The sequence below is a fragment of the Trichosurus vulpecula genome, chromosome 3 (genome assembly GCF_011100635.1).
Source record: "Trichosurus vulpecula isolate mTriVul1 chromosome 3, mTriVul1.pri, whole genome shotgun sequence".
Classification (NCBI taxonomy): domain Eukaryota; kingdom Metazoa; phylum Chordata; class Mammalia; order Diprotodontia; family Phalangeridae; genus Trichosurus; species Trichosurus vulpecula.
Window position 1 is genome coordinate 96,728,628 of NC_050575.1, and position 15,053 is coordinate 96,743,680.

Genomic DNA, 15,053 nt, shown 5'->3' on the forward strand with positions numbered 1-15,053 from the left:
GCTCAGCCCTTGGGACCATGGAAGGTGGGAGGGGCAGGGAAGAGCTGTGTTATACCCCAGGTCTGTTCACAGAGAGCAGCTGCTCCAGGAATGCGGATTGGTGATCCGGGGTGGCCCGTCTCATCTGCCCTACCCATGGTCAAGTCTATTTGCATCCTGTGAGACAGCCTTGAGGGGAGCCCCACGCCTGACCTCGCCTTGCTTCCCCATCCCCCCGACAGCCAGCCCCCAGCGCCCCAAGCTGAGTGGGAGGGAAGACACCCCCATCCTCCCCGCCCCAGCCATAGTTGCTGAAAACCCCATTGAGAGTTCTGGGTGACCTAGACCTAGACCTAGGTGGGTCACCTTCACCGGAGGGTAGGTGGAAGCTGTAATGCACGGCTGGGTGGGCTAGGACAGGTGGCCTGGCACACTGACCAAAATCTGTCTGGAGCTGTGGCTCCCAGGGTGGGAAGGTTTGTGAGGTTGTCCTGGGCTGGGCGCCTCCTAGACCGGCGCAGACATGGGTGGGGACAGTTCCCTCCCCTGCCTCTTGGGGCTGGCCGTTTGGCTGGGTTACCTGCTGGGGACTGGACTTGCCTGCTGAGCCACCCCTTCCTTCTGGCTGTCCGAGAAGGGGAGTGGAGGCCGGAAGGGGTTGGAATTTCCTGGTATGTGTTTGTATATGTGTGTGTATACGCATACATGTACATGTGTGCGTACACGCACATATACAACAATGTACATGTGTGTATACACACCCCCATACACATTCACATCCTCCAACTGGTGTTATATGCACACATGCATATATGTGCATGCATGTGCACACACGTGTGTATGTATGCGTCTATGCACATATGTGTTATGCATGTGCATATGTTCCCTCCAAAAGCTGTTCTCTTTTTCCTGTAAGTAGCCCAAGATTTCACAGGTGAGGCTTTCTGCTTTTGTCTAGTGGCTCTGGCTTGTAAGGGAGGTGTTTGGACTTCAGGGTCAAAGTGGCATATGGTCTCTGTCCACTACGGAATCCCAACCAGAGCTCTCAGAGTCAGGAAACTGTATTGACCCTGTTGCTCAGATGGGGAAAATTAAGGTCCTGAGTAATGGGACATGTGGAAGGTGGAATTAGAATTCTGGGAGTTCCCTTCCTCCTGCCCCCCCCACCCCCATTCTTCAGCTAGAATTCCCCCAGGGCATTTTTCCATCTCCCTCCTGGGCACTCAGCCTTTTCTGGCTGAGCAGTGGATAAAATGCATTTGTGTCACTTCATGGGGCTCAGAAGGCTTTGGTTGGATCCTTAAAGAATACAAAAGACCCATACCCAGCCCAGGGCCTGGAATCTCTGTCTAGCTTGTCTGTAATCAATAGAATCATCCTGGAAAGGACCTTGATATTTAATCAGCATCCCCTCTCAACCTTCTCCAGAGAAACCTGTAGGGAGGCAAGGTTTGCATTCTGTGAATCTAAAGGGTATCTCAGACCCTCTGAATACTAGGGTCTTTTTCCTCTCCGTCTTCACCCCCATCTTGACTAAGCAGGGGTGGGAGGGGGGCTCCTATCCCTTTTAGTCCTGGCCTCAGCTTCAAAGTCTGATATGAGGGCTGTAGTGTGAGGGAGATCAGGCAGCTGGCTGTTGGGATCAGTGTCCCTTTGAAGGGGCCCTGCCCACTCCCCAGCCCCAGCCTCATATCTGGAGCCACAGTGACATTCTGGGCTCCTGCCCAACCCCATTCCTCTGGAGAGTGACATTCCCGGTTTCTCCTCTCAGCTTCACCCTCTTCCCCTCAGGCCAGAGCTGTCTTTGTAAAACAATCCCTCCAGCAGGTGGTGGGGCCCTTCCCTGTCTGAGACCCCCAGCCTTCTGTAGTTAAGGGGCTAGCCTCTTCCTATCCCATCCCCCTAGCCCAGCTTGGTCTCCCTGCTCAGTAAGGCCTAGCTAGGAGTTGGGGTCAGTGTGGGAAGACCAACGGAATGGTCTGTGAAGCTCAAGAGCTAGATTTGCCTGGTTTGGGAAACCTTAGTAATCTAACCCCTGGGGTGGAGACCCACTCCCCCAGTGAGTGAGTTGTGTGGGTCAGCTTTTGTCTCTTAGCCCATAGAAAGGTGCTAGCAGAAGGCATGAAGGTGGTCCGTGGGGCTCAGTTAGTGTGTGTCTATCTCTCTGGGAGGGAATCGTCCTAGATAGAATCCATGCAATGATGCATGTCAGAGCTAGAAGGAATCCTGGCCACCATTAAGTCTAGCCCCTTCCCTCTGCAGAGGAGGAAATTGAGGAAGAGGAGGGATTGGGCTTGGGTAATACAGGGAATGAATAGCAGAGTTTAGCCTGGGGTGGGCAGAGGGGACTGATTGGATTTGCCCTACCCAAGGAAGCTCCTCTGGCTGCCTGTGGGGACCATGAGGAGGCCCTGATTCACCTCCAAGGCTCCAGTTTACTCATCCTAATCCCAGGAGAGCTGGTCAGGAAACTCCATTCTTCCCTTCCTTGCTCCCTGCCCCCCCCCCCCTTGGCTGGCTAATCCCAGGTTGCTCCCCTTCCTGCCCTACCCTGAGTTCTTAGCTCTGATGCCTCTAGGCAACAGCCTGGAATGTGCATGTGTGCATGTGTGTGTGTGTGTGTGTGTGTGTGTGTGTGTGTGTGATGGGGGGATGGTTCAGAAGGTGAGAGGTGGACCTCTAAAAGCAGCTGAAGGCTTGGGGGAAGGGCTGAGGATATGGAATCTCTTTAAACTGGCCCCCAGAGCTCTGCATTCCTTGGAGCTCCCTCTGTCCCAGAGCCTGCCCCAGAACTTGGACCACTTCCTGAGCAGGCCCAATGGGGTCCCTGGGGGAGGATGGTCCTGAGACTGGCTCTTTCCATCTCCAGCCAGCACGGCCCAGCCCAGCCCAGTTCAAGTCACCAAATCTTTACAGAATTCCTGGTGTAGTGGAATGAGGGGCTGGATTTGGACGTAAAGGACCTGGGTTCAAATCCAGCTCTGCCACTTACTACCTGTTTGACCTTGAGTAAGTCACTTAACATCTCTAGGTCTCAGTTATCATCTCTAAAATGAAGGGATGAGAGTAGATGGCCCTTGAGGTCCCTTTCAGCTCTGTTCACCGGGGAGTATAGTATAGCAGACCCAAACCGCTTTCGAGCTCGAGAGTGTGTGTGTGTGTGTGTGTGTGTGTGTGTGTGTGTCCTCATGAATGTGCACTCATGTTAAGCTGTGTGTGCATGTAGCTTCAGCCAAAGGACTCTCCCTTCTGCTGCTTCTGTTCCACCTCTCGCTTCCAGGCTCTCAGACTCCTGGATTGAGCCCCAGACCCAGAGAACATAGTCTGGATCATCAGCATTAGAATCAAGGTTATGTGCCTCCCCCACCCCGAGAATCCCCAGGAGTTCAGTGTCCGGACTGAGGGTGAGGAGGAATACCAGCACACAGGCCCTCTCTCATAGTTGGATGCCAGAACAAAGAAAACAGCCTTTGACAGAGGGAGTCTGGCCCTTTTGGCCAACCAGAGATCCAAAGGATGACAAACTGTCCCCCTTCCCTATGAATCCCCTCTGGATGTTGTCCAGCTCTGGGTGGAAGGCAAAAGTGGATAGGGTCAGGGAGACCTGAGTTCATATTCTGTCTCAGACTCGTACTAGCTGAGGGACCCAGGGCAAGTCACTTGACTTTTCTGTGCCTCAGTTTACCTAAGAAACGAGAAGGTTGGACTTAATGGCACTAAAGCCCCTTCCAGCTCTGCTTCTATGAACCAATGTTCTATGATCCCATGGTTATTAGAAGAGAAACAAAGGCACAGGAAAGGCTTGTGTGAATTCAGCAGAACGGAAATGAAGAGTGCTGGCCCCTGGTGTGCCTTTGAACACAGTCACTTCGGGGCTTCCCCAGGCTCTGCCTCACCCTCTCTCGGCCCCTCCCTTTATTTCCACCCTCCCGCTCCAGCTTCCCCCTTGGTGGCTGGGGGTTGCACAGGCAGGGGCAGGAATGTGCCCGAGGGTGACTGGGTGAATGATGCCCGGGTCATCGTGGCCTCGGAGGTGGGGCTGGCCCATGCGGGTGCTTGTGTGTGCATGTGTATGCCTCCGACATGGAGAGTCTGCTCTGAGGTACGCACAGTGGCGAGCACAGGAGGCTTCTAACAGATGCTTGCTAAATTAAATGAAAAGGAGGTTGGAGGAAGGCACCGATTTGGAGTCAGAACCTGGGCTCAAATCACTTGGCTCTCTGCTGCGAGACCCTGGTCAAGTTCCTTGCTTTCTCTGGGCTTCTGTTTCCTTTTCTTTGGAATTAGAAGTTCTGAGAAGGTGATTGCCGAGGTTCCTTCTAGGTCGAGTTGCTATGACCCAAACCAAGAGGTAGAACTCCTGGGTTCTTGTTCTATTTGCAAGGAAGTACCTTGCTTCATACACCCCAACCCCTGGCACGGCAGGGCCTCCAAAAATTCCACCCACAATGAGAGGCCTGAGTAACAGATGGGAAATGAGGCCCAGGAAATAGAGGGGGAGATTGGGGGGGAGACTTGTTTCCCACCCCCTCAACCCCCATCCTGACCAAGGCTTTTCTGTTGTTTTTGGTTTTATGGAGCACTGGAAAATGAGGGGTGGGGGAAGTCCCTCGGGAGGGAGGAAAAACAAACAGGAATCTTTCCCCAAAGTTTGTACCTTTTTTTTTTTAAAGGCTTTCAAGTCCCTGACTTGGGGGTGGGAGCTCATTGATTCATACATCTCCACATACATACTTTGTCTTTCAAAAACACAAAAGCTGGAAATGGTTCAGGAGAATGGAGCCTGGGGTGAGGGGAGCTGGCTTTGTCTGGGGGGGATCTGGAAGGCCATCAAGGGGATAAGCTCCCAGGTGCATCCCCTTCTGTCCATGAATGAGTGGGAGCCTGGGACCCGAGGCTCTGGGGAGCTTAGGGTTCTGTGCGTGATTGTTTTCTTGTGAGGGTGGCATGAGTAAGTAAGCAGGCCCCCCCCCAATCCCTCCAACACATACACACCTGCTCCGGATGCACTGCCCATTGTCCAGCTCCATCCTTCCTCCCTCCAGGCCCTTCCTGTTTGTGTCTCTCCAGCTGTGGGACCCAGGGCCCTACCCCCTTCCCTGGGCTTCCCTTGGGGCCCTTTACTAGGGAGAGTGAAGGCATGGACTGGACTGTGTCTGTTCCCATACTCGAGTTCTTTCTCTCTGTACACCCCTGCAAAGCCCCTCTGTCCAGGTTCAGCTAGGTCCCAGAAGGAGAAGAAAACAGAGGTCAACTCTGCAAGGAGCAGGTCTCGCCTCAGAGAAAACCCCCTGCCCACATCGTACCTACCCCATTGTGTACTTGGACCTCTCCTGTGCGGGGCTGACAGGCCAAGTCTAGCCTCGGGTTTTCAAGGGCAGCACCTCCTTCTCTAGCCCCTTCTGAGCCCTTCAGAGTAGATCCAGTGTAGAATACATAAAGGGGAAGAAGGAGCACAGGGAGGGAGGATCACAGGCCCTAGGAGTCTTGGTGGTACTTGATTATTCCTGCTGGCTAGGACGCACTTGCCACAGGGAATGGGCAGATATGGTCAAAGGCCTCCCCCTCATCTCCCACTCATGAGAATCTGGATTTGGGGGAGGAGGGAATTTGGATCACCAGGACTCAAGACCCTGCTGTGCCTGGTATTGGGAGGGTGTGTGTAAGGGCCAGAGTGGGTGGGGGCACCTTTAGCTGCCAAATAGAGGAGCTGTTCTCTGGAATGGTGGCGTCTTGGGCCAGGTGGACCAGAGCTTCTCAGGAATGGAGCAGAGAATGGCAAAGGAGTTCCTATGGTTCTTACAGTAGAATCACACGTACTAAGGGAAGTGTCTGCCTTGGAAGGGGTTGGGGGGGAACACTCCTCTGAGCCTGCCTTTGATTTTCCCAGAGCCGGCCCTTTCAGCCCTGCTGAAGCTTCATGGCAACAGCCCAGAGACCTCCCCGAAGCAGTGACACTGCCCTCTATACCATGGGCAGCGTGGGGAGCCTGCTGGAGAGACAGGACTTCTCCCCCGAGGAGCTGCGGGCTGCCCTGGGCAGCGCCCGAAGCTCACGCCAGCCCGATGGGCTCCTTCGGAAGGGTTTGAGCCAGCGAGAGCTCCTCAGCTACCTTCACCTGGCCAAGAAGGACTCCAAAGCCACCAAACGCTGGCCATCAGGGGGGTCTCACCGGCAGGGGGATGATGACCACCATAGCAACTACTCTGGTCTCTACTACCGGGAACACCCCCGGGGGACTGACTTCACCAAGACTTCCCTGCCTGAGCGAGGCCGCTTTGACAAGGTGAGGTAGCAGCAATTGGAGCCTGCTCAGTCCGGGGGTAAGAGTAGGAGGAGGGGGGCTTCTTCTCTGCTTGTATGGCTGGGGGAATTTTACCAACAGGGAAGGGGTGCCCAGGGCATGATGTTGAGACAGGGAAAGGGGAGGCTTCACCTCTGGGGGTGTATACTCCAAGCATCTGGGTGGGACACCTCTGAGAATGGGTAGAGGTGGCATGAACAAGGGCCTCACATACACTTTCCCCTCCCTTTCTTCATCCAGTGCCGCATCCGACCCTCGGTCTTCAAACCAACAGTAGGTACAGGGAAGAGCTTCCTGTCCATGCAGAGCTTGGCAGCCCACAAGGGCCAGAAGCTGTGGAAGAGCAATGGCAGCCTTCATACACTTGTGTGCAACCCACCCCTGAGCCCTGGTCCCCAGGCCAGCCATGCTCGGGCTCAGCTGCTGCAGGCACTTAGTCTGGATGAAGGTGGCCCTGACCCTGGCCTGTCTGATTCCTCCAGTGGTGGCAGCGGTGGCCCTGGCCCCTTCAGTGCCTCTGTGGGACATGTCAACCACCTTGGGGGCTCCCTGGACCGAGCTGCCCGAAGCCCTAAGGAACAGGCAATGGTGACCGCTGGTGAAATGGGGCCATTGGCCACTCTGGGCTGCCTGCCCGAGCCCCCACCCCCCTACGACTTCACTTACACTGCTCAGGTGGCCCAGGACTCAGTGGCCCTGCGGCAGGGCCAGCCTGGGGTTGGGGGACTATCAGAGCTAAAAGGAGGCCTCAGTGACGATGATGGCCCCAGTCCCTTTGTACAGGTAAGGGCTGCACCCACCACCTCTCCTCCCACAACCTGTCCTCCTCCATCCCTCTTGCCATCCAGGCCCTGTCCTCATGTTCTTTCCTCTCCTCATCTGTCCCTCCCACCATCCTCACTCTTGCTCTGTCGGGACGTTTGGGGATTTCTGGAAAAGTCCGTCCTCTTTGGCCTGTGTTCATGTCCAGGGAGGGAGGTTTGTGTTCCTGAGGCCCCGATCTCTCCCCCAGGAGCTGGAGGACAGGCAGCAGCTGTGGCTGGCCGAGCTGAAGCGTCTCTATGATGAGAAGCTGCAGGAGGTGGCCCAGAAGGCCGAACGCAATGAACGGAGCCTCCAGCTGCAGCTCTTCATGGCTCAGCAGGAACAGCGGAGGCTGCGGAAGGAGCTCAGTGCCCGTCAGGGCCTGGCCAAGGAGCCTCCACACTCCCCGGAGCGCACCAGCCCCAGTCTGGAGGAGGAGGCCAAGTGGGAGGTGAGGGGGAGCTGGCAGCCTGCAGTCACTGGAGGCCCACCCAGAATAGCCCCTGACTCAGGGCTAGAAGACTGTGATGGAGATTCAGTGATACCTTCTGTTAGGAGACCCAGCTTTACTTTGAGGAAAGAATACTAGCTCTAGAGTCCAATGCCTTGGGTTCAAATCCAGCTCTGCCATATACTGCCTGTGTGACTTAACCTTCCTTACCGTCAGTTTTCCTCATCTGGAAAATGAGGGGGCTGGACTCGATGGCCTAAGAGATCTCTTCCAACCCTGAATCTGTGACCCTGATTTGGTGACCTCTAAGGTTCCTTCCCAAATTTCTCAATCTATGAGCTGTGTGACCTTGGGCAAGTCACTTCTTGCCTCATCTCATTTTCTTCCTCTGTAAAATGAGAGGCTTGGTCTAGAGTTCCCAGCTTGGTCTGTGTATGTATATACCCCAAGATGGCACGAGGGGGCACGGGGAATGTCTGGTAAATAGTCATATTATCTCATTGAAATGGAGGCATTTTATTTCTTATGTACATATGCATGGTAAACTCCAGAATTTGCTTCCTCGTATATGCTCTAGAGGGTACTGAAAGGTTAACTGAAAGCCAGTGGGCATGGTGCCCAAAGAAGTTTGGGGAAACCCAGGTTCTAGATGAGCTTTAGGCTTCCTTTCAACCCTAGGTCCTATAACCTGCTGGTTCTTCACCCTAAGTATCAGATGGGGAGGAAGGAGCTAGTCTGGGGGAGCCATGCGCCTGGGGAGAAGTGACAGGGGCAAGAGGAGCTCCCACAGGTGAAAACACAGCTCCAAAAGGTGGAGCCCAGAGAAAGAACAGCTCACACTTCTGGGGTGCTCTAGAGTTTACAAATCATTATCTACAACAATCCTGAGAGAGCTGCATTATGCCGTCCTGGTTTTACAGATGAAGAAACTGAAGCCCAGAGAAAGGAAGGGCCCTCCAGCTTCCCAGGCAGAGAGAGCTCTAGAGATCCTTCCTCTTCTTCCTTTCACTCTCCCACCCCCTTCCACTCTGATTGCATCTTCTCTAATGCCTCCCTCTTTCTCTTAGGCGGGTCAGAAGACTTCAGAAATCTCTCTGTTAAAGCAGCAGTTGCGGGAGGCCCAAGCAGAGCTGGCCCAAAAGCTAGCAGAAATCTTCAGCCTGAAGACAAAACTCCGAAGCAGCCGGGCTCAGGCCGAGGCCAAGGACAGTGAGCTGGCCCGGCTCCGGGACACCCTCTGCCACCAAAGCCCCCAGGATGGCCCAGGCCCAGGGGAACTGCCTGATGGAGGCTGTGAGACAGATGATTCCAAGAGCCAGGGACTTCGGGGGGAGGTGGGCAGTGGCGGGGCAGAACGGCTGTGGACCGAGCTGCAGCGGGAGCGCCAGCAGGGCAGGGAGCAGGCCTTGCTCTTTGAGCAGGAGCGGAGGACATGGCAGGAGGAGAAGAACAGGGTCCTACGTTACCAGCGGGAAATCCAGGTGAGCTACATGGAGATGTACCACCGCAATCAGACTCTGGAGCAGGAGCTGAGGGAGCTACGGGAGCTGAGGGCACCACAGGCACCCTGGAGCCCAAGGCTTGAGTCCTCTAAGATCTGAGTGACGCTGGAGCTGAGTAGGTGGCTGCCGCAGGATGCCACGGGAATAGTACTTGGAAAAAGTTGGGAGGGTGCCCCCTTCTCTCTCTCCCCGTTCCTCTGCAGGGTCCCAGTCCCTGAGGAAGGATAGGATGGATAGCCCCATGCAGGGCTAGGCCAGGCCTGGGAGGAGGGCTTCCAGTGTGGGCACTGCCCTCGTTTTGGTGCTTGGAAGCAAAAGCTCAGGGGTGCTTTTTTTCCCCCTTTATCATATGTTCAAGTATGTCCCAGCCATGCCAAGCCTAACCACTCCCTGGATTGGCTATGCGATCTGCGTCCCAGGCCCAGTGAAGAGGCTGGGAGGGTTAGAGTGGAGCCCCCGATGATCAGAGCTTGGTGGGGGAAAGGGCTGCAACAGGAGAGGGAGCCTGGAGACCACGAACCCCCGTGTCATGTCCTCCCTGACTCCCTGTGGGCCAGTGTGAGGAGGCTCAGACACAGGTGCCTGCCCCTCAAAGAATAAAGCCATGTTTTGTTTTGTTTTTTAATTGGAGAGTCTGGTTGCTTTGTGGAGGCCTAATTCTGTCAAAAACTCCAGGAGGAGTGTGTTATGGAGAGGGGGAAGGAGAGCCTTGCAAAGACTTGGCCCAGGTGAGGGGGGACCGAAAACCTAGCCCAGCTTTTAGACCACTTTCCTGTCAAGGTTGTTCACTCTCAGGCCAGAATCCAGCTCCACTGGATTACGGAGAGGAAGGCACTTCCCCTGGGCCTTGCTGAGCTTCTGGGCTTCACTGATTGATTCTCTTTCTGGTCTAGGTGAGGAAAGAAAGCCTCTCTTTCCATAATCCTACTAAGACACTGGTTAAAAATGACACCCAAAACTTTATTAGGGACCTAAGGGAGGAGGTATAAGGGGAAGTATTAGGCAAAAGAATGATAGAAGGGAGTCCATGACCAAGTTTACAAAGGGACAGTCATTCTGTCCTTTGACAGTAGCAGTTGTTTCTACGGGGACCCCACTTTCCCCTCCCCCCACTAGCAGGCAGCCCAGATGCATCCTGGCACCTGGAGGACCCCAGCTTGAACTGATATCCATCGAGACTCGATTTCCTGCTTCCCAATGATGGTGGGCTGCTCTTCTACAGCATCTCGAGGATTCCTAGGCCTTGACATTGGTCATTATCCTTGGGGCCCCTACGCCTCTCCACGAGCCCTGTAGCTGAATTCTCCTACAGAGCTGTCTTGCCCCCTCAGGGCGACCTCCTTGAGAGAGGAGGAGGAGGTGGAGGAGAAGGTTGCTTCTTTCTTTCTTTGTATCCCACATAATAAATGCTTTTTCTTTCATTAAGGTTTGCAAAGCCTTTAGAAGCCCATTATCTGCCTTGATCTTTACAGGACTGTTACTCCCATCATACAGATGCAGAAATTGAGTCTCACTACTGGCTCCATGGTCATCTGTCTTTCCATGATATAAGAGCCTCTCTGACCTTGTCTCAGTGGAAGAAAGAATGTTGGCCCTTATCTGGACCAGAAAGACATTTCTTATGACAGACAACTCAATGCAGTTCAATGAGCATTTATCACACACATTGTATATGAGACAGCCTGTCTTGTATAGAATGCTGGGTTTGGTGACAAGAAAACCTAGTCTCAAATTCTGCCTCTGACGCTGAGACCCTGGCTCAGTCCCTTAATAATAGCTAACATTTTTATAATGCTTAAAAGGCTTATGAAAATGCCTGACAAACATTATCTCATTTAATCCTCACAGCAACCCCAGGGGTAGGTGCCAGTATTATCCCCTTTTTACAGATAAGGAAATTGAGGCAAACCATGACTTGTCCAGGGTCACACAGCTAAGTGTCTGAGGCTGGATGCAAACTCATTCTCCTGACTCCAGACCCAGTGCTGTATCCATCTCACTGCCAGCTGCATCTTAGGGCATCAGGCAAGTCCCTAGGAGCTCTCTGTTGGGTCAGAGACTATCCGTGAAGTTCTAGTGGTGGTAGACAAGTTCCTCCAAAAAAAAAAATCCCTAAGCTGAGGAAATCACAGCTCTGATGCTCTATGTGCTGGGCCTTAGGGATAGAAGGACAAAAGCAAAAAACCAAGAAAACAAAACCAAAAAAGCCGTGAAGCAGCTTCTAATTGACTGAAAGGCATCGTGATGACCTGGACTGAATCTTGGCCAGGTGGGAGCTGTGTGACCCTGGGCAATTCACTTAACCTCTCTGGTCCTTGCTTTCTTCCTCTGTAAAGCGGGGGTAATACTCATCTCAGAGAGTTGCTGTGGGGCTCAAATGAGCTCATGTGTGAGGCATTTCGTAAACCTCAAAGCACTAGGTAAACGTCTGCTTGTATTATTTTTGGGCCTGGGGCAGGGCAGAAAAGACTGACATCAGCCCTTGCCCTGTGGAGCTGGATTTGGGTCTATTTGTAAGAAAATTAAATTTAGGAAACATGTATTAGGCAAAAGCCCAGAGGTCAGCTGGGCCTGCTCTCTCTCTTCCACCTAGACGAGGTTTTTACCAATGGTAACAGCAGCAGGATTTGGTTTGGCCAGTCCTGGCGAGGTACCCAGGGCCAGATGGTGGAGAGGGTTGAGGTGGCTTTGTTAAAAGGGAAAAGGGTGAGAGTGTATGCGTGTATGTGTGTATGTGTGTGTGGGGGGCTCTGTAACGGGATCTACACGCATAGGGTGAGGTGGGAGTGGGCTGTATAAAAGGAAAAATCAGCCTGTCTGGGGGTGGGTGTAATGTGGTATGTATGTAATAAGGAAGTATGTGGGGGGCCCAGCATACATGTATAGGGCTGGGTGTGAGTACATACTAGGGCGGGGTCCAGCCTTTTTGACATTTGCTTTCCTCTGTGCTAGAAGGACAGCCTGACCTTGCTTTGGGGGATGGAGGATGGGATGGGGGTGGGGTGTAGGGGGTCCTGGGAATTGTAGCCTGACTGCTTTCTGGAAGATGGAAGCCAGGCTGTTTTGGGGCTGTTTTGTGAGCACTGTGTTTCCCAGCCTGTCCCCAGTGGATTTCAGTGTGTCTCCTGAAACCCTCTCGAAGGCACTAAGGTTAACAGGGTCCAGGGGTCAGGCCTGGCTCACTGGCCCAGTTTCCATCCTTGCATCTAGTGGCACCAGGAATGTTAGGGGCTTCAGCCAGACCAGCCATAACTGAAGGACATGGCCCTAAGACTCAGTAGGCTCCATCCTTTTCCTTGCCCTGCTTCCCACAGGGTCAGATGGCAAGGCAGGGCAGGATGAGCTCTAAGGTGTCACCACCCCTTCACCAGCCACTGGCTCCTTTTCCAGGGTGGTGGCTGGCTCAAGCTCCTGGGCTCAGCACCTCTGCTGGGGCCCAGGCCTCTTCACAGCTTCTGAATACCCACAGCAGCTCCCCACCCAGCAATTAGTGTGCTGGGGAGTCGGGGAGAGGGCCCACAGAGGGAGGCGGCACCAAAACTTGGCAGAGAAGCCAGAAACCAAGCTCCTGTCTGGCCCAGATGTGGTGGGGGTGGGGCCCAGAGGGGGTGGGGCAGACAGGAGTCTATGGGTCTCAGAAGGAAACTAGATCTTCCCCAGCTCATCTGCCACTCAACAAACCAGTTTCCTCTATTTCTGAAGCCAAATCAGCCTCAGAGATGTTGTGATGGGTGAGTTCAGGGTAGATGTGGTCCTGGACCAGATTCCCTGATGCCCTGTAGCTGCCTCCTTCTCCCAAAGGCCCTGACTTTTCCCAGGTGTCCCTCCTTTCCCAACCCTCCCCTTACAGACTCTTTCATCCAACACAGACCCAACTGGAGTTGGGAGGCCACATCTACTCTGGGCAGGGACCGTGTCTTATCTTCGCATCTCTCCCAGCACCAAGTACTGTACTTAGAAGATAGCTGATAAATGTTTGTTGAATGAATAAATGATTGGCCTTGGGCCTGGATAGAATAATAAGCGTTCTTATGTATATGGTGCTTTAAGGTTTATAAAGTGTTGTACATATATTATCTCATTTTGTTTTCACAATAACCCTGCAAAGTAGGTGCTGTTATTATCTTCATGGTGACCCTGGGCAAGTCATTTAACCTGTCTGCCTCAGTTTCTTTAACTGTAAAATGGAGATAACAGAGACACCCCCCTCTCAGGGTTGTTGTGAAACTCAAATGAGATATTTGTAAAGCACTTTGCAAACCTTAAAATGCTATGTAAATGCCAGCTAGTATTACTTTACAGATAAAGAAGCTGAGTCTTAGGGAGGTTAAATGACTTGCCCTTGATTAGGTTAAGTGTCTGTGGGGGGGATTATAGCCCAAGTCTTCCTGCCTCCAAATCTAGAACACTGTCCACTGTGCCAAACTGTCTCCCTTGTCTGTCTCCTTTCTCTTCTTCCAAAGGTCTGTATTTCCTTCCCGCATCAATTTCATTAAAAAAAAAATACATTTTATTGGTAGCTTTTGTTTTTGTACTACCAGGATTTCTCCCAATATTCCCTATCCTGTAGAGCCATCCCTTATAACAAATAATATTTTTAAAGGAAAGGAAGCGGCTAGTGTCACAGTGGATAGAATGTTGGGTCTGGAGTTAGGAAGACCCAGGTTCAATTTGACTTCAGACGCTTGCTAGCTGTGTGACCTTGGGCAGGTCACTTAACTGCTGTTTGCCTCAGTTTCCTCAAATGTAAAATGGGACTAATAAGGGCCCCTGCCTCACAGGGCTCTTGTGAGGATCAAATGAGATGATAATTGTAAAGTGCTTAGCACTGTGCCGGTATGTGATACATGTGTTCTAGCTATTATTAGTCTAAGGCATGTCTGTCAACATCTGGAGAGCCAGATGGGAGCCTTGGTGGTCCCAGGTGAGCCAAGCAGGATCAGTGCTTTGAGAGGAATGACTCACTAGTAGGGGTGAAAAAGAAGAAGCAGAGAAAAAAATAAGAAAAACCAATCAATACATTGAAAAAGTTTGGAAATACATGCAATTTGACCCAAACGTGGAACTGTCACCTCAGCAAAGGATTGGGGTAGGGGTGTCTTCTCCTGCCTCTTCTTTGGGGCCATGCTTGTTCTTTGTAATTCTGCATCATCTTCTCAGTGATTGTTTTGTGGCTGTTCTTTCTAGTTACATTGTAGCCATTGTGTATGTCCTTTTCTTGGCTCTGTTTACTTTTCTTTGCATCAGTTCAGGTCATTCTTCCCATGCTTCTCTATACTCATTTATCATTTCTTATAGTACAGTAATTATAGTACATTCATGTACCACAGTTTGTTTAGCCATTCTTGGGTTGTCAGCCATCAATTCAATTTTACCTAGCATTTTAAAAAGATTTAATGTTTTATTCCCCCAACTACATGTAAAAACAATTTTAACATTCTTTTTTCAAATTCTGAGTTCCAAATTCTCCCCTCCCATTGAGGAGGAAAGCAATTTGACATAGGTTATACATGTGTAGTCATGCAGAACACATTTTCATGTAGGTCATGCTGTGAAAGAAAAGACAGACCAAAAAAAAAACCCAAGAAAAATAAAATAAAGGAGAAGCATCTTTCATCGGCATTCAAGCTCCACCAGTTCTTTCTCTGGAGATGGACAACACCTTTCATCATAAGTCCTTCAGAATTGTCTTGGATCATTGTATTGCTGAGAATAGCTAAATTACTCACAGTTGAACATCATACAATATTGCTGTTACTGTGTACAGTGTTCCACAGGTTCTGCTCATTTCACTTTGTATCAGTTTATGTGAGTCTTTCCGGGTTTTCCTGAGAGTATCCTTTAGCAAGCATTTATAAGAGCCTACTGTATGAAAGAGGCTATCTTTGTTGCCGGCGATACAAAGGTAAAAGACGAAAGTGAGGTCCCTGACCTCAAGGAGTTCACCTTCTGTTCCAAAAGTAGGGACCCAATTAAATTAGCCTGGCTCATAATGGGCTCCCCAGAAGGTTGA

General features: G+C 51.9%; 1 protein-coding gene across 1 annotated transcript; it reads left to right on the top strand.

The window, feature by feature from the left end:
* The first annotated feature begins 5,899 nt into the window (after positions 1–5,899).
* Positions 5,900–9,646, top strand: N4BP3 (NEDD4 binding protein 3). Its single transcript, XM_036752289.1, has 4 exons — positions 5,900–6,265; positions 6,524–7,066; positions 7,296–7,538; positions 8,606–9,646. The coding sequence occupies exons 1-4, from the start codon at positions 5,900–5,902 to the stop codon at positions 9,137–9,139; spliced, it is 1,686 nt and encodes a 561-aa protein (XP_036608184.1). The 3' UTR covers positions 9,140–9,646.
* Positions 9,647–15,053: the final 5,407 nt, after the last annotated feature.

Excerpts from the sequence above, each read along its gene's own strand:
- N4BP3 (XM_036752289.1), top strand. The coding sequence starts at position 5,900 with ATGGCAACAGCCCAGAGACCTCCCCGAAGCAGTGACACTGCCCTCTAT. Across the intron at positions 7,067-7,295 it reads GCCCCAGTCCCTTTGTACAG|GAGCTGGAGGACAGGCAGCA; the intron begins GTAAGGGCTGCA and ends TCTCTCCCCCAG. Across the intron at positions 7,539-8,605 it reads AGGAGGAGGCCAAGTGGGAG|GCGGGTCAGAAGACTTCAGA; the intron begins GTGAGGGGGAGC and ends TCTTTCTCTTAG.